The sequence below is a fragment of the Lampris incognitus genome, chromosome 20 (genome assembly GCF_029633865.1).
Source record: "Lampris incognitus isolate fLamInc1 chromosome 20, fLamInc1.hap2, whole genome shotgun sequence".
In the NCBI taxonomy this organism is placed as follows: Eukaryota; Metazoa; Chordata; class Actinopteri; order Lampriformes; family Lampridae; genus Lampris; species Lampris incognitus.
This window is the reverse complement of record NC_079230.1, coordinates 3732798-3756313: the sequence shown is the minus strand read 5'-3', so window position 1 is coordinate 3756313 and position 23516 is coordinate 3732798. Positions and strand designations below refer to the sequence as shown.

At 46.5% G+C, this 23516-nt stretch overlaps 1 protein-coding gene across 1 annotated transcript in view; it reads left to right on the top strand.

The window, feature by feature from the left end:
• The first annotated feature begins 9963 nt into the window (after nt 1-9963).
• otud4 (OTU deubiquitinase 4) overlaps nt 9964-23516 on the top strand; it is a 41512-nt gene continuing 27959 nt past the window's right edge. Inside the window, exons 1-4 of the mRNA XM_056300249.1 lie at nt 9964-10539; nt 13112-13195; nt 20094-20144; nt 22662-22708. Coding sequence (XP_056156224.1) covers nt 10405-10539; nt 13112-13195; nt 20094-20144; nt 22662-22708 — 317 coding nt within the window. The 5' untranslated portion in view covers nt 9964-10404. The remainder of the gene's footprint in view (nt 10540-13111; nt 13196-20093; nt 20145-22661; nt 22709-23516) is intronic.

The window sequence follows — 23516 nt, the reverse complement described above, 5'->3', positions numbered from 1 at the left end:
TGACCAATCAGACCCAGTCACATGACCACTCAGATCCAGTCACATCACCACTCAGACCCAGTCACATGACCACTCAGATCCAGTCACATCACCACTCAGACCCAGTCACATGACCACTCAGACTCAGTCACATGACCAATCAGATCCAGTCACATCACCACTCAGACCCAGTCACATGACCACTCAGACTCAGTCACATGACCAATCAGATCCAGTCACATCACCACTCAGACCCAGTCACATGACCACTCAGACTCAGTCACATGACCAATCAGACTCAGTCACATGACCAATCAGACCCAGTGACATCACCACTCAGACCCAGTCACATGACCAATCAGACCCAGTCACATGACCAATCAGATCCAGTCACATGACCAAACAGACCCAGTCACGTGACCAATCAGACCCAGTCACATTGCCAATCAGACCTAATCACATGACCAATCAGACCCAGTCACATGACCAATCAGATCCAGTCACATGACCAATCAGATCCAGTCACATGACCAAACAGACCCAGTCACATCACCAGTCAGACCCAGTCACATTGCCAATCAGACCCAGTCACATGACCAATCAGATCCAGTCACATGACCAAACAAACCCAGTCACATCACCAGTCACACCCAGTCACATGACCAATCAGACCCATTCAGATCACCACTCAGACCCAGTCACATGACCAATTAGACCCATTCAGATCACCACTCAGACCCAGTCACATGGCCAATCAGACCCAGTCACGTGACCAATCAGACCCAGTCACATGACCAACCAGACTCAGTCACATGACCAAGCAGCTAAAACAAAGCTACATCACACACACAGAGCAGCATGCAGTGCTGTCTGTGTCCACATGGCCAGTCCACCACAGCAGAGGACGTGAGCATGGTGGCTGACCAGCACCTACCAACAACCTGGACTGTGTCCAGACCGAGGGAGCACAGCCTCGCTATAGAAGAGGGGAGACACAGGAAAGCCTGCCCCCTGCAGACTAAAGGCTGTGCTGTCAACGGGTCGGACCCTTTAGTCCACTGGTTAGCGCGGTCGCCTGAGGTGTGGTCAACCCGGGTTCGCGTCCCGGCGGCGGTGGTTCCCGGCTGCCCCCTGAATTCGCTACAACATGTACCTGTTATGTCCTGGACACGTCACCGACCGACAGGTCCGCCTGCCTGCCTGCCTGCCTGGCGCCCTGTGCCGGGCTGGTCTCAACACACCACGTACTGACCGGCCCGTGTGGCGTCCACACCACCAACACCCAACACATGAAGGACACACACCGGCGACTGCTGCTGGACTCCCCACTGACTGTCTCAGATGGGAAACTACATGGATGCAGACGTGGCTGAAGGAGTCAAGCTGACTCCTCCCCAGACAGCATCCGGATGTGGGCCACTTCAGGAAGTGATGCGGCACCGCTGGTCTTCTTCTGGCCCTGACAAACTGGACGTGAGCCTGAAGTGGCCCACATGTATCATAGCACATGTGGCCCAGATATGCAAATCTAATGTGGGTCTTTCTGGGCAACATGCGGCGCTCTGGGTCTCTGCTCCACCCCCTCTGAGCCATCCCGGTCTCTGCTCCACCCCCTCTGAGCCATCCCGGTCTCTGCTCCACCCCCTCTAAGCCGTCCCGGTCTCTGCTCCACCCCCTCTGAGCCATCCCGGTCTCTGCTCCACCCCCTCCGAGCCGTCCCGGTCTCTGCTCCACCCCCTCTAAGCCGTCCCGGTCTCTGCTCCACCCCCTCTAAGCCGTCCCGGTCTCTGCTCCACCCCCTCTGAGCCGTCCCGGTCTCTGCTCCACCCCCTCTGAGCCGTCCCGGTCTCTGCTCCACCCCCTCTAAGCCGTCCCGGTCTCTGCTCCACCCCCTCTAAGCCGTCCCGGTCTCTGCTCCACCCCCTCTAAGCCGTCCCGGTCTCTGCTCCACCCCCTCTGAGCCGTCCCGGTCTCTGCTCCACCCCCTCTAAGCCGTCCCGGTCTCTGCTCCACCCCCTCTGAGCCGTCCCGGTCTCTACTCCACCCCCTCTGAGCCGTCCAGGTCTCTGCTCCACCCCCTCTGAGCCATCCAGGTCTCTGCTCCACCCCCTCTGAGCCATCCCGGTCTCTGCTCCACCCCCTCTGAGCCATCCAGGTCTCTGCTCCACCCCCTCTGAGCCATCCCGGTCTCTGCTCCACCCCCTCTGAGCCATCCAGGTCTCTGCTCCACCCCCTCTGAGCCATCCCGGTCTCTGCTCCACCCCCTCTGCTGATCCGGGGAGGGCTGCAGACTACCACATGCCTCCTCCCATACATCTGGAGTCACCAGCCGCTTCGTTTCACCTGACAGTGAGGAGTTTCACCAGGGGGACGTAGCACGTGGGAGGATCACGCTATTCCCCCCCAGTTCCTCCTCCCCCCCGAACAGGCGCCCCGACCGACCAGAGGAGGCGCTAGTGCAGCGACCAGGACACATACCCACATCCGGCTTCCCACCTACAGACACAGCCAATTGTGTCCGTAGGGACGCCTGACCAAGCCGGAGGTAACACGGGGATTCGAACCACCAATCCTCATGTTGCTAGGCAACGGAAGATACCGCTATGCTACCCGGACGCCCCAGGTTGGTAGTTTTACTGAGCACCAGACAAAGAGAACCACAACACTCCTTTCTCCTCCTCCATTGCACCCACTGGATAACTGCAAACACAAACACACACACACACACGCACGCACACACACGCACGCACACACACACACACACACAGCATTATCTGGCATCTCATATGTGTGCCTCTCAGCACTCTGCAGGCCTGAAAATCAATCCTGCTCTGCTTAAAAAGATGGGTGGATGAGAAATGGAGGATGGACGGAGGATGGGCGAAAGACATGCAGGCAGGGAGAGATAGGAGGAGAAGGGGAGAAGGGGAGAAACACATCTAACAAAGAAGAAAGATGGAGGACAAAGTGGACGAAGGAGAGACGGGGACAGCAAATGGGATGGGAGTATTAATGGACAGATGGAGGGGTAGCATGAGTGATGGAGGGGTGAATGGAAGAGTGGATGAAAGGAAGGAGCAGTGATGGTGTTGAGTTGCTCACTCACACCTCCCCCTCCCCCTCCCCCCTCACACACACAAAGTATCCCGTGGAGAACTACATTATTAATCAGCGCAAAACAGGAAGAGAGGGCGAGAGAGGGGGGAGGGGGGAGAGAGGGGGAGAGGGGGGAGGGGGGTCAGAAAAACAGATACACATAAAGTTAGAGATACGTATACAACGAGGTAATACATGTCGCTAAGCAATCGTGTGTGTGTGTGAGTGAGTGTGTGTGAGTGTGTGTGTGAGTGTGAGTGTGTCTGAGTGTGTGAGTGAGAGTGTGAGTGTGTGAGTGTGTGAGTGCGTGTGAGTGTGCGTGTGAGAGTGTGTGTGTGTGAGTGTGTGTGTGTGTGTGAGTGTGAGTGTGTGAGTGCGTGTGAGTGTGCGTGTGAGAGTGTGTGTGAGTGTGTGTGTGTGTGTGAGTGTGTGTGTGAGTGTGTGTGTGTGACTGTGTGTGTGTGTGTGAGTGTGTGTGTGTGTGAGTGTGAGTGTGTGTGTGTGTGTGTGTGTGTGTGTGTGTATGTGTGTGTGTGAGTGTGTGTGTGTGTATGTGTGTGTGTGCGTGTGTGTGTGTGTGTGTGTGATCGTGCAGACCTGCCCTGTATCGGTTCAGTAGAGTCCACAGTAAAATCACATTTCCTTCTACAACAAGACGGTGGTGGTTTCGCGTTGGGTTGCACGGAACCGCAGTCTGACCCACCGGAAGTGCTGACCCGTATCCTACATCCAGATGTGACTTGAAGTTACTCCGAACTCGCAACAGCTGGAAAAAGTTTGTCGGTGGGACAGTTTAGAGAGTAAACCTCGTCGGTACGAGGTCAGACGCTCCGCAGCTCGTATCCCGGCATAGGAGAGGAGAGGAGAGGAGAAGAGAGGAGCGGAGCGGAGAGGAGAGGAGAGGAGAGGAGCGGAGCGGAGCGGAGAGGAGCGCAGCTCGGCTCCGGCCTGCCTTCCTTTCTTGTTTGTTACGCTCCGCGGTGATCCGACGTTACGTCTCCCGTTGCCTGCCGATGACGTCACCCGGGGGGCGGAGCAACCCGCCGCCTCGCCTCCCAGTAAGCGCCACGCGCCGAAGTAAATACTATTACCTATAATATTGTTACTTGAAACACGGCGACTTATTATGCGTTATAACTGTGTAATTACTTGTAGTTATAGTATAGGTCAAGTAAGTAGTGGGCGTGCTGGATTCTAGCGTGTGGTTATGTGGGGAGACTTTAGACCAGCGTCAGACTTCCCTTACAGAGAAATACTATACTTCTTTATTCGATTAAGTAGACTTCAAGTTCAAGTAAAGCTCAAGTATATGTACTAGTAATATACTTGAAACTATACCTAAGTATAGTTTTGTTTAGTATATCTCTGATCAGTACTTAAAAAGTCAACTGAAAGTGTACTCACTGATTTTCAGTTTAAAATAAGTATACCAACAGCACACTTGGATAAACCAATATATGGGTGATTCTTCAATTTGGGGCACTTTCGGCTTTTTATATTTTGAAAAAATAAAAAATAAATTCTTTAACTCCCCCCCCCCCAAAAAAAAGCTGTATTAAGTGATCTGGAAGAATTGTCTGAGCATAGCTTTTATCGTCCTACAAAACAAGTTTGATGTTATTGTAAACTACTAATAAGACACGTTAGTCCCTAGCTAGAGGGTTTGACCCTTTAGTCCGGCGGTGAGTGACGTCGCCCCGTATCGAATCCCGCACCCGGCAAGAAAATAACCGGTTACATTGTGATGCTTTTTTGTTCAAAGTTGTAACAGCAAAATGTGATGTAATGACACGTGATGTAATGACACGTGATGGTCATGACAATTTTCACTTTTTGGAGAAAAAGTTGGCTCAGTCTTAGACTTGCTAAGCTAACTTGTTAGCTAGCATACAATGTATAATGAATATACGTAAATAAAGTGAAGTTTCTTATTTCTGAACTAAAATACTCAAACTAGTACCCTGTCTCGTGATGACGCCTTAACCATCCTGTCAGATAAGGACATATAAACCTTCACATTACTACATGTGTAATAACCATCCTGTCAGATCAGGACATATAAACCTTCACATTACTACATGTGTAATAACCATCCTGTCAGATAAGGACATATAAACCTTCACATTACTACATGTGTAATAACCATCCTGTCAGATCAGGACATATAAACCTTCACATTACTACATGTGTAATAACCATCCTGTCAGATCAGGACATGTAAACCTTCACATTACTACATGTGTAATAACCATCCTGTCAGATCAGGACATGTAAACCTTCACATTACTACATGTGTAATAACCATCCTGTCAGATCAGGACATATAAACCTTCACATTACTACATGTGTAATAACCATCCTGTCAGATCAGGACATGTAAACCTTCACATTACTACATGTGTAATAACCATGCTGTCAGATCAGGACATATAAACCTTCACATTACTACATGTGTAATAACCATCCTGTCAGATCAGGACATATAAACCTTCACATTACTACATGTGTAATAACCATCCTGTCAGATCAGGACATATAAACCTTCCCATTACTACATGTGTAATAACCATCCTGTCAGATCAGGACATATAAACTTTCACATGACTTACACGTGTAATAACCATCCTGTGAGATCAGGACATATAAACCTTCACATTACTACATGTGTAATAACCATCCTGTCAGATCAGGACATACAAACCTTCCCATTACTACATGTGTAATAACCATCCTGTCAGATCAGGACATATAAACCTTCACATTACTACATGTGTAATAACCATCCTGTCAGATCAGGACATATAAACCTTCACATTACTACATGTGTAATAACCATCCTGTCAGATCAGGACAGATAAACTTTCACATTACTACATGTGTAATAACCATCCTGTCAGATCAGGACATACAAACCTTCACATTACTACATGTGTAATAACCATCCTGTCAGATCAGGACATATAAACCTTCACATGACTTACACGTGTAATAACCATGCTGTCAGATCAGGACATATAAACCTTCCCATTACTACATGTGTAATAACCGTCCTATCAGATCAGGACATATAAACCTTCACATGACTTACACGTGTAATAACCATCCTGTCAGATCAGGACATATAAACCTTCACATTACTACATGTGTAATAACCATCCTGTCAGATCAGGACATACAAACCTTCCCATTACTACATGTGTAATAACCATCCTGTCAGATCAGGACATATAAACCTTCACATGACTTACATGTGTAATAACCATCCTGTCAGATCAGGACATATAAACCTTCACATTACTACATGTGTAATAACCATGCTGAGCTTCAGGTGGTGTGGCGCCATCCAACTACCACCAACTATCACACGGAGAGAAGCCTCGTGCAAGCAGAGCTGTCAGAAGTTGGGGTTACAAATCGTTCACTGAACTCAGTACTCAGCGCGGACCACTGTGAAACAACAAGAACTGTTGTCAATTTTCTCCATCGCGCTGTTCTACAAATGGCCTGAAGAGGGCAGCAGTACGCTTTTGTCGCGTCCAATCTGCCGTAAATGCATCAGAGGAAGACAAAGGGCGTTCTGCCGCAAGTGTCTCAGAAACGTTTGGTTAAACAGCGTTGATTGAAAACGCAAAATTGGTGACGTCACACTGGACTAAACAGTACACTTTTAAAATAGGCAAACCCAATACAAGCAGATCCGACTAAAGCGGCTTTGGGTGTTAGCAAAGCAGTATATAAGATTGATTTATTATTATTATTATCATCATTATTATTAAGAAGAAACGATAGAGCATGTTATGATATAGTGTCAGAAACATGAGGCAGAAAAGAGGCGTATGACTCAGAATCTCAGGAAACTATAAGTACGATTTCATTTAGTAGATATTCTACAGAAGAATTCCCGCTAAGTGTTATACAGTCTTGTTTCGGTTTCTCAGAGCAACTAATTTAATCAAGACGATTTGAGGGTTTGGGGTTTTTTGGGGGGGGGGGCTGCAAATAATAGACGTCCTGATCCACCCTCCATACCAGCCGGTGGCGGTAATGCATCTATTCGTTGTTTACCAACCACCAATAAACGCCAAACGAAGAAGACGAAGTAGAAGACGAAGTAGAAGACGAAGAAGAGGAAGCGGCGCCGGATGCGGCTGGCGGTCTGAGTATCACCGCCATAGATGTTTTTGTTTTGGTTTTTGTGATAGACCCCCCCCCTTTTTCTCCCCAGTTATACTTGGCCAGTAAGCGCGACTCCCTTGCCTGTCGTTTATGCACATGACACCCACCCTTCCCACTTCCGGCTTCCCACCCACAGACACGGCCAGCTGTGTCTGCAGGGATGCCCAACCAAGCCGGATCACTGCCTCGGGTGCTCCCGCCTACAAGTCTTGGCTAGTGAGCGGGTTCGAGTCCCGCTGTAACAGAACTGGCTGAAGAGGCCCCTGATGACAGGCAGCTGGAGAACATCTGCCTGGCCGGCCAGATGTTCTCCTTCCTTCCGTCTGTCTGCTTTCCCTTTTTTATTGTAACGTGGATGGATGAGAAGACACGCTGGCCGCTGGCTGGCGGGTCTGGCCCTCTAGTCTAGCGGTTAGCGATGCCTTTGCGGTGCGGGCGATACGGGTTCGCCTCCCGGTCGCGGCACTTCCTGTGGTTGCGTTGTCCCCCAATTCGCTACATTATCATGACCCTTCCTTTATTAGAGAGCTGTTCCTTATCCGATGAGAGGGTGTAAGGGCAGGGTGTTGTGTTGCTGTTAAGCCGCTGAGGCACATTTGTAATTTGTGATACTGAGCTATGCAAATAACACTGATTTGATTTGACTTGACCTTGATCACGTGCTCTGACGTCACGTGAATAAAGCTGATCTGTTGGCGTCTTCCAGTGAGACACGCTGCTCGACGGAGGCGGGACTGTCAACATGTCCACCAACCAAACATGAGAGAAACATGTCAACGAAACACGTTTTGATGTTTTTGGATACAAGCAGGCCGGTAAATGTACCCAGGGATCCATGTCCTGTGTTACTTAAAGGAGGACCACGTGTTTGCATCCCGGTTACAACGGCGTAGCCAGCACATCGTCCCCGACCACTTTGCAAAGCTCTTTTCCCTTTCTTGTACGAAGGTGGACTTGCAGGGACTCGAGACTTGCTCGAGAGAGGTAACCCTCCACACTGAGCAGTCAGTCACGTGTCCTCGAAGGGTCAAAGTGGCCGCAGCTTTGCAGGAAAGTGCAGATTGGTTTGAGTTTTTGAACAATATCGAAGTTGACTAAACGGTCAGTGTGATGGGTTTCTCAAGCAAGGTTCGAGGCCCTGTAAGTTGGGTTTTATGCTGTACTGGAATGTAACTGAAACCCGTGGCTGCCCGGAAGGTCGCACATACACATTCAGAGCAACGCACGACACGAGAGCATGCTTGGGGAAATGGTTGGTGATAATGTTAACCATAAGCCATGTTTAGTTAACGGAATAAAACCAAATCTAAATACACCCTTGTAGAACCTGATAATGTAATAAATTCCCAATAATGTAATAACCCCGATAATGTAATAAAAATCTGCTCTCGAGTCCATCGAAAATGCAATAAAACCTGATAATGTAATAACTTCCTGATAATGTAATAAAGTGCATGTCCCAATAATGTAATACACTTTTTACCAATAATGTAATAATGTGTTATATTAACGGGACGTTATTAGGGTTAGGGTTTTGAGTTTTAGGGTTAGGGTTAGCTATGATATATAGTTTATTACATTATCGGGAAATGCACTGTATTACATTATCAGGAAGTTATTACATTATCGGGTTTTATTGCATTTTCAATGGCCTCAAGTGCATTTTTATTACATTATCAGGGTTATTACATTATCAGTGTTATTACAGTATAAAGGTTATTACATTATCAGTGTTATTAAATTATCAGGGTTATTACATTATCGGTGTTATTACATTATCAGGTTATTACATTATCAGTGTTATTACATTATCAGGTTTATTACATTATCGGGGTTATTACATTATCGGGGGATTTATTACATTATCAGGTTCTACAACCCCTTTTAGGATTTATAGCTTATTCAACTTGTTCAATGCAAAAGTGTAACAGACACATATACTCACACGGCTTGTGGGCCTGTACATTCACTGACTGTAGTGGGGGACTGTAACGTGCAATGCGTCTTACAACGCTTTTAGATGGGAAAAAGAAAAGCACCCAGTTACACAGAACAATAACAGAAACGTACATTTTTGCATTTGCACAAATCAGAAATCCGTATGCAGCGCTCGGCTCGGTCCGTCCAGAGTCTGCTCCTCCTCTAACAGACTGCTGGGCCACGCTTCCATACAAGTCTTCTCGGCTATTAATACAGGCGAGACATGATGGCCCCCATGCCAACACGCGATCCGCTGGTCTGCTGTGCAGGACCCTGGAAGACACACGCCCACACGCCGCGACTCTTCCTAGTTCCCTGATCCAGCCCCCCCCCCGTCTTCCGCCCTCCCCACCATGACGCTGGTCTGCTGTGCAGGACCCTGGAAGACACACGCCCACACGCCGCGACTCTTCCTAGTTCCCTGATCCAGCCCCCCCAGCCCCCCCCGCCCCCTGTCTTCCGCCCTCCCCACCATGACGCTGGTCTGCTGTGCAGGACCCTGGAAGACACGCCCACACGCCGCGACTCTTCCTAGTTCCCTGATCCAGCCCCCTTAGCCCCCCCCAGCCCCCTGTCTTCCGCCCTCCCCACCATGACGCTGGTCTGCTGTGCAGGGCCCTGGAAGACACACGCCCACACGCCGCGACTCTTCCTAGTTCCCTGATCCAGCCCCCCCGGCGCCCCCCCGTCTTCCGCCCTCCTGGAGCCGAACATCTCGGGGGGGGGGGTCAGGGCACGCCCGCGACGCACGTGAGAGAGTACCCACATACGCCCCTTCGACGCGAGGCACAAAACAACGCACGCCCGGCGCGTGGTGGAGGAAAAGGGGGCGTGTCCCCGGAGGCTAGCCCGTTAGCAGCGAGCTAACGTCGACGCTGCTTTCACTCTCTGCTCGCAAAGCTCCGGGAAGCTCCCGCGGGGTGGCGACCGCTTCCTGGAAACCGAAAGTAGAAGCCGGCTGGCTGCCTTTTGTTTTCGCGACCCGTTCGGCCCCCGCCCCCCCTCCGTGGCAGCGGGCCGGCTCGCCCGAGTGTAACTCACAACTTCTGTCAGGCGTGTCCCGATCCAAAGTTCGAGGACCGCTGTCAGCCGCGTTCGCCTAAGGTTAGTGGTAGCCCGCCCGGCGGCTAGCGGCTAGCGGCTAGAGGCTAGCGGCTAGGCTAGCTCCTCGGCATGGACGGGTACGCGCCGACTAACGAGGAAAAGGGGGCAGAAAAGTTAATGGACGAGTACTTAAAATCAATCGGTTTGCACCGGAAGAAGATAGCCAAAGATGGGTCGTGCTTGTTTCGGGCTGTCGCCGAACAGGTAAGGTGATAAAAGGTGTTAAAAGTAGGGATTAAGTGCGACGTTGTTCCCTAAACTAGCCTGTGTAATGTAGTGGGGCTGTTAGCAGGTGTGTTTTAGCTTAACGTCAACAAGCGCCCCTCGGTAGCACCGCACATGGGTCTGTTTGGGGGGGGGCGGCGTTAATGAAAACCCCTTTATTTTATCAATCCATAGCTGCCAGAAATCAGTGGTGAAGCTGATCTGTCTCATGAAACTTGTTTTGAGTTTGTCAGTCTGAGTTGAAGCTAAATTCAGGGAGGAAGGAGACGTTCTTGAGACAATGGGGTGTTTATTCGTGGGGCGCTAACGAATTTATTGAATACAGCTCAAATTATTTTAAAACTAATACTGACCCGTGGTCACACTACATACTGCACACCTGTGGTCACACTACATATTGTACACCACTTTATACTGCATACCTGTGGTCAAACTACATATTGTACACCACTTTATACTGCATACCTGTGTCAAACTACATATTGTACACCACTTTATACTGCACACCTGTGGTCAAACTACATATTGTACACCACATTATACTGCACACCTGTGCTCACACTACATATTGTACACCACTTTATACTGCACACCTGTGGTCAAACTACATATTGTACACCACTTTATACTGCACACCTGTGGTCAAACTACATATTGTACACCACATTATACTGCACACCTGTGGTCAAACTACATATTGTACACCACTTTATACTGCACACCTGTGCTCACACTACATATTGTACACCACTTTATACTGCACACCTGTGGTCAAACTACATATTGTACACCACATTATACTGCACACCTGTGCTCACACTACATATTGTACACCACTTTATACTGCACACCTGTGGTCAAACTACATATTGTACACCACTTTATACTGCACACCTGTGGTCAAACTACATATTGTACACCACTTTATACTGCATACCTGTGGTCACACTACATATTGTACACCACTTTATACTGCACACCTGTGGTCACACTGCATATTGCACACAACTTTATACTGCATACCTGTGGTCACACTACATATTGTACATCACTTTATACTGCATACCTGTGGTCAAACTACATATTGTACACCACTTTATACTGCATACCTGTGGTCACACTACATATTGTACACCACTTTATACTGCACACCTGTGGTCACACTACATACTGCACACCTGTGCTCAAACTACATACTGTACCCCACTTTATACTGCACACCTGTGGTCAAACTAGATATTGTACACCACTTTATACTGCACACCTGTGGTCACACTGCATATTGCACACCACTTTATACTGCATACCTGTGGTCACACTACATATTGTACATCACTTTATACTGCATACCTGTGGTCAAACTACATATTGTACACCACTTTATACTGCATACCTGTGGTCACACTACATATTGTACACCACTTTATACTGCACACCTGTGGTCACACTGCATATTGCACACCACTTTATACTGCATACCTGTGGTCACACTACATATTGTACATCACTTTATACTGCATACCTGTGGTCAAACTACATATTGTACACCACTTTATACTGCATACCTGTGGTCACACTACATATTGTACACCACTTTATACTGCACACCTATGGTCACACTACATATTGTACACCACTTTATACTGCATACCTGTGGTCACACTAAATATTGTACATCACTTTATACTGCATACCTGTGGTCAAACTACATATTGTACACCACTTTATACTGCATACCTGTGGTCACACTACATATTGTACACCACTTTATACTGCACACCTGTGGTCACACTACATATTGTACACCACTTTATACTGCACACCTGTGGTCACACTACATATTGTACACCACTTTATACTGCATACCTGTGGTCAAACTACATATTGTATACCACTTTATACTGCATACTTGTGGTCAAACTACATGTACACCACTTTATACTGCATACCTGTGGTCAAACTACATATTATACACCACTTTATACTGCATACCTGTGGTCAAACTACATATTGTACACCACTTTATACTGCACACCTGTGGTTAATCTATAAAAAAGGAAGGTCACAGAGGCTTCGAGTAGCTTATAATGATGCAGTGAGAATACTAGTAAAGAGACCTAGATAGTGTAGTGCAAGTGAAATGTCTGTGGCTGCAGGAGTCAGTACCTTTCAGGCTCTTCTAAGAAATCTCATGTATACATTTGGGACCACTGGTACAGCTGCCTTCTTATAACACACCGACTTGTTCCATTTATATTATTTTATTGTGTTTACTCTTTGTATTGTCTAGGGTTTGTCTTTTACCTTTTTGTCTTTATCTGTCATGGACCCTGAGTCTGCAATAAAGTTTTGAAGTGAATTGAAGTGAATAATACATTGTTCAACAATCAGTTCATGCTTCTATGCCTTTTGCGTTCATTGGCAACAAAATCAGAACTCTAGTTTTAAGAGCTACCCTCAGGTGACAAGTTGCCTTGCCTCGTATTACCTGTTCCTAATTACACCTCTTGCCAAGCCTTCAATTGAACTCCCTATTTCTGCCCTTCCCTAGGTTCTGCACTCGCAGACTCTCCATACCAAAGTTCGTGGCGACTGTGTTGAGTTCCTGGCAAAGAACAGAGACAGCTATGAGGCGGTATGTATGTATGTATGTATGTATGTATGTATGTATGTATGTATGTATGTATGTATGTATGTATGTATGTATGTATGTATGTATGTATGTGTGCGTCATAAACTCTGTTGGATGTGTATGTTCAGAATCATGTTTATTGGCCATGTAGGTTTGCACATACATGGACTTTGACTCCGGTTTTATGGCTCTCTGTGTACTTAATATAAAATAACAACACAACAACAACAATCTTCAGATCTGTACACAAGGATGGACTAATGAAGAGGTGGTAAAGTGCAATGGTGCAGGTATGTTTTTGAGAGAAGTGAAACTAGGTAGAAAAAAACTGCCAACTATGTCGTGACGCATGTGATAGGCAGGGTTGTCTGTACAAGGCACCCTGATAAGATACTTGTATCTGATAAGTGAGCAGAAGAAGTAAGCAGAAGTTATTCTTGATAGCTAAAAATACATAGGCATTTATTTAATACAGGCCGAAAACCTTTCTTCTGCACCAGCTTCAGTGTTTCCTACATGCGTATTTGGATGCATAGTCCTGTGTGTGTTACCAGCTGTGGTATTTTATGTAGGTCCTTGTGGCGAAATCCTTTTGCTTGGAACTCTAAAAGCATTGATGTGAGCATACCACGATACCAAACACTATTTTCTTTGGATCCATGGTTAGGTTGGGTAGGACACCTGGTTTTAGGGTGATGGTATGGGGTACAGAGGTTGCAGTTCAAGATTGTGTGTGTTACCTGTGTTGTGACCTTTTATCAGTCTCTGTGTGGTGAAATTATGGGGCAGAGAGTGGAAGCTAAGGTTAATCAGAAAGTAATACCCCTTTCACACTGGCCAAAAAAAAGCCCGCTAACATCCACCTTTTCACATTGACCAAAGGCGGACATTAGCGGGTTTTTTGGCCAGTGTGAAAGGGGTATTAGATTTCTCTCCTGGAACGTCACATCCCTTTATCAAGGAATATTACAGATGCTGGTGTTTGCACTTGTGCAGCCTCACTTCGATCATGTCGGCACTACATGGCGTAGTAGCTGCCCAGCGTCCATTAAAATAGGGTCCATACAGCAAAAAAATAAAATAGTGGGATTCATTTTGAGTCTTAGTCCCAGAATTCATGTTGGTTCTGAACAATTAAAAGATCTACGGTGGGTTTTGGCTGAAAAGGGACTCATTCAATTGAAAATTAATTTAACACACAGAATATTGCCGGGTTCTACCCCAAATTATTTTAACCAGTGTTGTACACTTGTGAGAAATACACATATGTGTTCCACTCGAGGAAACGCAGCGGATCTTGGCCCCGGTATGTTTAGGTTGAGACTTGCTCGGGTCAACACACATTTGTATACACTGCACTGGTTTAGTGCACCAAACTTCCACCTGAGATGAAAAAAGTTGCATCGAGCTGAGGGCATGCCAGCGGTTGAGTCTTGGTTAGTGGGTCAAGATGGCTTTGTCTTTTGCTGCAGGACAGGAGTCGGCTCTATTTTTAGGATGATGTTTTAGGGAGATATATGCTTGTAGCTATTATTGGTAATGCTGCGTGTGTATTGTATTTGATTTGTTTTGTGTCTGTGTTTTTTAGGAGTACATATTTCATGGTACACTTAAATTTGTCTTTATGTTTGGTTTTTGGTGTGTATCAGCGAGGACCGCATCGGAAATCAGTACTCTAGTACTTGAATGTGTTGTCCTCAGGAAAGAGACTGTTATGTTGTAATCTTGTTTCTTTTTTATCTTTCCTCAATAAATTAAACTAAACACCTACATCTGACTAGGTAGGAAATACTGAAACCCCTGCTGGCCATAGTGAGCAGTACATCCCAGGTTTGGCCAGCTACTGTCTCTGTTTTCCTAGTTAACTAGTTCATGTTTTTCCATGAAAAGGAAAGTAAAAGATAAGCTTACAATTAAAACGGATCAAGAGGAAATAAAGGAAGTCTGGGATTTTAAATGTTTAGGGGTCACTGTGGGCTCCCAACTCAAATTTGACAAACACGTTAAAAAGCTATGCAAGTTAGCGAAGACAAATCGAACAAGACATGACATAACACGTAACGCAGCGCAGCTGTTCATGCATGCCATGATATCTTCATGTTGTGTTACTGTATGGAGCCAGGCTTCAGTCAGCTGGCAGACCTGTTACATCAGTGGTTTTCAAACCTTTTTTCAGGGGATCCATATTTTCCCATTGATTATCAACACGACCCATATAACAATAACAATAAATCTAATTGTACGTGCAGTCAAACCAAGCCTAAGAAAATACCACAGTAAACATCACTTACTTAATGTGAAGGGTGAGCCTGCCTGTTCTGCATGATCTGACTCCAGCCTGGTTCGCAGGATGAGAGGGCAACGCACACATCAGTTATAGCGTTCAGTCGGATCCTTTCCTTTGTCTTCATCTTCGTTAGAACAGAAAATCCAACTTCGAACATGTATGTAGTTCTGAAAGGCAGTAGCAACAAAATGCTCGCTTTACTCAGCACTGGATACTCATGGGAGAGGCCAATCCAGAATAAGGATAACTTTTCCGTTTTGCGGCGTGTTTTCAGCATGCAGGTCAGGTGCGGCAGCTCAGACTCCTCATTAGGAGGTAGATTTAAGTCAATCAGTGATTCCGGGTTTTCAAACTCAGAGGGATTTCTCACCCACCTCTTTTCTTTCAAAATGTTAAACTTCTCCTGCGGAAAGCAGTGAGCAACATGTCCGATCAGTGCAGCCAGATGTGTCTGAATGAGGCGTGTCAGGTCAGCAACCGTTTTCTTGGACACACCACTTTCTTCGATGCGCCTCATCATAGTGGGGAACATGTAGCTGCTGGCGCTTTTGAGTCACACTTGCCGCAGTTTTAGTGACTTTTGGAAAGCTAATAGTTGTTCACAGTGTCTGAAAAAAATCATCATCCCTTCCTTGTAGTTTTAGATTCAATTCGTTTAGAATAGAAAAAATGTCAGCAAGATAAGACAGGGTTAAAAGCCATTTTTCATCACTAAATGAATTAGCTAGAGGTGAATGTTCCTGAAGAAGGAAAGCGTGTATTTCATCCCTCAGTTCATACACTCGGCCAACAACCCTACCTTTGACAACCATCGAACATCTGTATGGAGGAGCAAATGCCAGTGCTCCACTCCCATTTCCAAACACAGGGCCTCGAAAAGCAGACTATTGAGAGCACTGCCTTTAATGAAGTTCCCGACTTTAATACCGTCTTTCAACACCCCTTCAAGCTCGGGAGGGATTCCTTTTGATGCCAATGCTTCACAGTGAAGAAAACAATGTTCTGTCCAGCTGCGTCCATAATCCTTCTGACAACGCCGCTGTTTCTGCCAGCCATGCTGGCTGCCCCATCGCTGGGCTAATGCCTTTGCCATTAGCCCAGTCCATTCCGCACTTTGTTACCACGTAGGTATTTAACTCGTCGAAAATCTGTGCACCGGTCGTGCTGGTTGGTAATGTCAAGCAGCACAACAGATCCTCAACAAGTCCACTTTGCCAGACATACCAAACATAAACCAACAAAGTTGCGCATGATGCAACATCTGTACTTTCGTCCAGCTGTATTGAGAAATCACCCGCTGACGTTAATGGAGATATAAGCTGTTCTCTAAATTCTGAGCAACATCACAAATTGGACGAGACACTGTGTTCTCACTCAGTGGGATTTGTTTCAGTTTGTCAGCTGACTTCTCGTCCGTAACTGTGCGAAGCATGTCTACTGTTGACGGCAGTATGAATCTTTCTGCAAGCGTGTGGGACACTCTCTCTTTAGCTATGTGATACGAAACCATACAAGAGGCTGCCTGGAACTTCTCATTGTATGTTACGTTTCTGCTAAGTACCTGGGCCGACCATTTAATTTCTTGAGCCTTCCTTTGAAAAAAGGACAAAGGTTTATCCACCAGCTCGCCATGACGAGTATGTAAATGTCTTTCCAGTTTCAAACTCTCATTCGCCAGCTTTTCCCCACATATAACGCACATGGGTTTTGCACCCTGATCTGCGTTGGAACAGTTGACAAAGCCAAACTTGTAAAAAAATAGTCCTTATATGTCCTTGCTCCCGATTTCTGTTTTTTCTTCGCAGGCCCCAGAGTACCAGTACTTGGTTCATTGCCGATATCTGTGCTGCTTTGTCCTGCAGGTGTTGTTGGCTGGGCAGGCTGGCTTAACGTCTCCAACCCTCTTTTTCCTGTAAAAAACATGATCGATGGTGTTGCTTGTCCTTGGCCTGTTCATCTTTAATTTAATTGGAGTAACACCAGTATAAACTGCTAGCTAAACGTCTGAGAATGGAGTCTCAATTCTGCTACTACCATAAATGTAGAACATTGCAATGTGGGATCTGGCTGCGTCAGGAAAAGAAAAATATCATAAGTAATGACGTTTCACATAGCTAAACATTAGGATAGATCTGGCATTGTGTTAAATTGTCTCTGCAACAGCAATACGTCATTTTTTAAAATCCTGAATGTGACTCAGGAATGGCTGCGATATCTAGAGAGCTTGATTGATTGCACATACAGGGCGTACTGATGTGAGATATAATTTACCAAAAAAAAAAACTGTCTACCAAATCAAATTTGCCGACCCATTTTTAATATTCTGCGACCCATCCGAGGGTCGTGACCCAGGGTTTGAAAACCACTGCGTTACGTTGTTATAAAAACTACGAAGATCTCTACTACTGCTACTGGTACCACTACTCCTACTGTTACTGCTACCACTACTGCTACTACCTTTGGCTGCTCCCCTTAGGGGGCGCCACAGCGGATCATCTGTTTCCATCTCTTCCTGTCCTCTGCGTCTTCCTCTGTCACACCAGCCACCTGCATGTCCTCCCTCACCACCTCCATAAACCTCCTCTTTGGCCTTCCTCTTCTCTTCTTCCCTGGCAGCTCCATATTCAGCATCCTTCTCCCAGTATACCCAGCATCTCTCCTCCACACATGTCCAAGCCATCTCAATCTTGTCTCTCTTGCTTTGTCTCCAAACCGTCCAACCTGAGCTGTCCTTCTAATATAGTCGTTCCTAATCCTGTCCTTCTTCATCACTCTGAATGGAAAATCTTATCATCTTCATCTCTGCCACTTCCAGCTCCACCTCCTGTCTCTTCATCAGTGCCGCTGTCTCCAAACCATACAACATAGCTGGTCTCACCACCATCTTGTAAACCTTCCCTTTAACTCTTGCTGGTACCCTTCTGTCACACATCACTCCTGACACTCTTCTCCACCCACTCCACCCTGCCTGCACTCTCTTCTTCACCTCTGTACTGCACTCCTGTTACTTTGGACAGTTGACCCCAAGTATTAAACTCATCCACCTTCATCACCTCCACTCCTTGCATCCTCACCATTCCACTGTCCTCCCTCTCATTCATGCATAGGTATTCTGTCTTGCTCCCACTGACTTTCACTCCTCTTCTCTCCAGTGCATACCTCCACCTCTCCAGGCTCTCCTCCACCTGCACCCTACTCTCACTACAGATCATACTGTCATCTGCGAACATCTTAGTCATCAGTCAAGCACTGAAAATAACAGATCAAAAACAAATGAAGTGGCACTACTGTAGAATTCTGAAGAAGTAGAAGTAGCTCAGTCATAACAGCCTTATCAAGTTTTATCAACTTTATTTTTAAATGGCTGAACAGTCTTGCCACACCCGTACTTTGTCCATATGTCACAAAAACAAACACCAATAGAATTGCCTTTCGGGGATCAGCAAATGGCAATTGCAGGGTGGCGCAGCACAAAACTACTTTGGTTTTTGTTTTTTTTTTCAGTAAAAAGGGACACATTTGTGGAGTGCTCTACTATCAGAAATAAAAACACAAACTGATCTGAAAACGTTTGATGAAAAGGTAAAATACTGGCTGAAACCAAACCAAATCTGCAATCACTGATACGTGCTTGTGCACGTCCACCTGCACATGGACATGTACACACAGAGGAACAGACACACATACATACTCATACATATCGTGTGCATGCACGCACACAAACACACACCTATAAACATTATGCACATATACATATATTACCACGAATTAGGGAATATGCACACCCACACTTGTGCAACACGTGTAAAATGATGTGATGTAAATATTGTAATTTTGCATGATCATGCCATATGTATGAATATGTCACTATTTACTATGTGCTCAGTTTAACTAATGTACCTTTGGTAATGATGATATGTTATGATCATTTTTAATTAGAAAAGCTTAACCAGGGGTCGCAAATTAGCCTTGGCTAGAAATCCTATATGCAACACATCTGTATCATGTTACTGTCACCGCTTACACTGTTCTTTGCATTGTCCCTGACAAATAAACTAATGAGTAAAATGATTAGAACAGAGGGCGGCACGGTGGCGCAGTGGTTAGCACGGTCGCCTCACAGCAAGAAGGTCCTGGGTTCGAGCCCCGGGGTGGTCCTACCTTGGGGGTCGTCCTCTGTGTGGAGTTTGCATGTTTTCCCTGTGTGTGTGTGTGTGTGTGTGTGTGTGTGTGTGTGTGTGTGTGTGTGTGTGTGTGTGTGTGTGTGTGTGTGTGTGTGTGTGTGTGTGTGTGTATATGTATACACCCTGTGATGGCCTGGTGGCCTGCCCGGGGTGTCTCCCTACCTGCTGCCCAATGACAGCTGGGATAGACTCCAGCATCCCTGAGAGCAGGATAAGCGGTTCGGGTAATGGATGGGTTAGTGACACCTCCAGATGATGGTTGGTTACATGCTGAGGTGGTTGCTAAGCTGGACTAGTTAATGAATTTGACTGCTTTCCCAGCAACTAACACTTCATTGGTATGTGTCTGGGGTGCATCCCCTACCCTGTGCTATGAATGAGATACTGTTAGTACAGAGAAATGACTTCATTCTTCTGTCCCCTTTTCTAGTTTATCGAAGGCGACTATGATGAGTATCTGAGCAAAATTCAAGATCCACAGGTAAATGCTGATATTGTTTGCTCAGGCCAAAAACATCTGCTAGTTAATGAAAATATCTGTATGTGGTGCTCCACATGTTGGCTAGCACATTACTCTTAATACTGTTCTGTGTAGCGCGATGTGTACAGCAAGGCACTGTCACTGTACAAGGGTTCTATTCACTCTAGATCAACAGGTACTGTGGCACATGGTTTATATGGGCACACTCATAAAAAAAATAAATAACAGTAGACTTGTAATCAATATTATTGATGATAATGTTGATGTGCAGAACTGTAGCAACTACAGAGGTATAAAGTTGATCAGCCACAGCATGAAGATGTGGGAAAGAGTAATAGAAGCTAGGTTAAGAGGAGGAGAGGTGGTGATCAGCAGCAGCAGTATGGTTTCATGCCAGGAAAGAGCACCACAGATGTGATGTTTGCTTTGAGAATGTTGATGGAGAAGTATAGAGAAGGACAGAAGGAGGTACATTGTGTCTTTGTAGATTTAGAGAAAGCATATGACAGGGTGATGAGAGAGGAGGTGTGGTATTGTATGAGGAAGTCGGGAGTGGCAGAGAAGTATGTAGGAGTGGTGCAGGATATGTATGAGGGCAGTGTGACAGTGGTGAGGTGTGTGGTTGGAGTGACAGATGGGTTCAAGGTGGAGGTGGGATTACATCAAGGATCGGCTCTGAGCCCTTTCCTGTTTGCAATGGTGATGGACAGGTTGACGGACAAGTTCAGGCAGGAGTCTCTGTGGACGATGTTGTTCGCGGATGACATTGTGATCTGTAGTGAGAGTAGGGAGCAGGTGGAGGAGAGCCTGGAGAGGTGGAGTTATGCACTGGAGAGAAGAGGAATGAAAGTCAGTAGCAGCAAGACAGAATACCTATGTGTGAATGAGAGGGAGGACAGTGGAATGGTCAGGATGCAAGGAGTTGAGGTGATGAAGGTGGATGGGTTTAAATACATGGGGTCAACTGTCCAAAGACACGGGGAGTGCAGGAGAGAGGTGTAGAAGAGAGTGCAGGCAGGGTGGAGTGGGTGGAGAAGAGTGTCAGGAGTGATGTGTGACAGAAGGGTACCAGCAAGAGTTAAAGGGAAGGTTTACAAGATGGTAGTGAGACCAGCTATGTTGTATGGTTTGGAGACAGTGGCACTGATGAAAAGACAGGAGGTGGAGCTGGAGGTGGCAGAGATGAAGATGATAAGATTTTCACTGGGAGTGATGAAGAAGGACAGGATTAGGAACGAGTATATTAGAGGGACAGCTCAGGTTGGACGGTTTGGAGACAAAGCAAGAGAGACAAGATGGAGATGGTTTGGACATGTGTGGAGGAGAGATGCTGGGTATACTGGGAGAAGGATGCTGAATATGGAGCTGCCAGGGAAGAGGAGAAGAGGAAGGCCAAAGAGGAGGTTTATGGAGGTGGTGAGGGAGGACATGCAGGTGGCTGGTGTAACAGAGGAAGATGCAGAGGACAGGAAGAGATGGAAACGGATGATCCGCTGTGGCGCCCCCTAATGGGAGCAGCCGAAAATAGCAGTAGTAGTAATAAATATATTACCCACTTGTGACAGTCCTCATGAGCATGTTAGATCATTTTCCACCTTTTTTTCTGTTTTCATTCTTTAAACCTCTGCAGAACATCTTACCATGTGTGCCCATATTAACCATTCTGTCTGAGATTCGGCCGTCATCCATTTCATGTTTGTATTGTTCAAATAACATGCGGTTCACCATGTCTGGTGACCCTTCTCATGTACAGTTTTTCAAAAAGCTGATAAAACTCGACTAAGAGATTTGGTTGTGCCAATAAACTAAAAGATTGAACATAAAATCAAGGTGTCTTAACCATATCATGACTATTCCAAGTTTGACCTCTCCCTGATAAAGTTGACCAGATATAGGTGCATTTGGTTTATGGGGGTGGCGCAGTGGTTAGCACGGTCGCCTCACAGCAAGAAGGTCCTGGGTTCAAGCCCCGGGGTAGTCCAACCTTGGGGGTGGTCCCGGGTCATCCTCTGTGTGGAGTTTGCATGTTCTCCCTGTGTCTGCGTGGGTTCCTCCAGCGGCTCTGGTTTCCTCCCACAGTCCTTAGACACGTAGGTCAGGTGAATCGGCTGCACTAAATTGCCCCAGGTATGAATGTGTGTGTGTGTGTATGTCGGCCCTGTGTGATGGTCTGGCGGCCTGTCCAGGGTGTCTCCCCGCCTGCCGCCCAATGACTGCTGGGATAGGCTCCAGCATCCCCGCGACCCTGAGTGCAGGATAAGCGGTGCGGACAATGGGTGGATGGATGGTTTATGGGGGTGGTATTAGATTGGTTTGCCTATGTACAAAGTCATAAATGTGTGGATGGATACTGGTCACTGTGTTGTGGCCAGAGGCAGCAGCTGATAAAGGGGAAGTACGGTGACTGTCCTCAACATGGCTGACTCATCTCTTCTCTTGGAAAAGGAAATTGTGTGTGTGTGTGTGAGAAAGAGAGATTGTCTCCATATTACAGTTTTGGCTTTACTGTCTTTGCAGCACTGGGTGGGGGAGGTTGAGATCAATGCGTTGGCTGTGATGTACAGGTAAGAGACCGTTACCATGGAGACCAGTTCTTCTACTGCTTACTGCTCTAATACCAGCATCAGTACCAATAAAGAATCCAGTGGTTTTTATTTTGGTTTTTTTTTATTTTCTCCACAATTGTATCCGGCCAGTTACCCCACTCTTCCAAGCTGTCGCGGTCTCTGCTCCACCCCCTCTGCCGATCCGGGGAGGGCTGCAGACTACCACATGCCTCCTCCCATACATGTGGAGTCACCAGCTGCTTCTTTTCACCGGACAGTGAGGAGTTTCACCAGGGGGACGTAGCGCGTGGGAGGATCACGCTGTTCCCCCCAGTTCTCCCTCCCCCCTGAACAGGCGCCCCGACTGACCAGAGGAGGTGCTAGTGTAGCGACCAAGACACATACCCACATCTGGCTTCCCACCCACAGACACGGCCAATTGTGTCTGTAGGGACGCCCGACCAAGCCGGAGGTGACACGGGGATTCGAACCGGGATCCCCGTGTTGGTAGGCAACAGAATAGAACACCATGCTACCCGGACGCAAGAATCCAGTGTTAATACTGTTGTTTATCTGCAATAAAACAATGACCCTAGTTTAATGTAATCTTTTTCTAAATTCTTATTGTGGGGTAAATTCTTATTGTGGAGTAAATTCTTATTGTGGGGTAAATTCTTATTGTGGGGTAAATTCTTATTGTGGAGTAAATTCTTATTGTGGGGTAAATTCTTATTATGGGGTAAATTCTTATTATGGGGTAAATTCTTATTGTGGGGTAAATTCTTATTGCGGGGTAAATTCTTATTGCCAAACCAAGTTGTACATG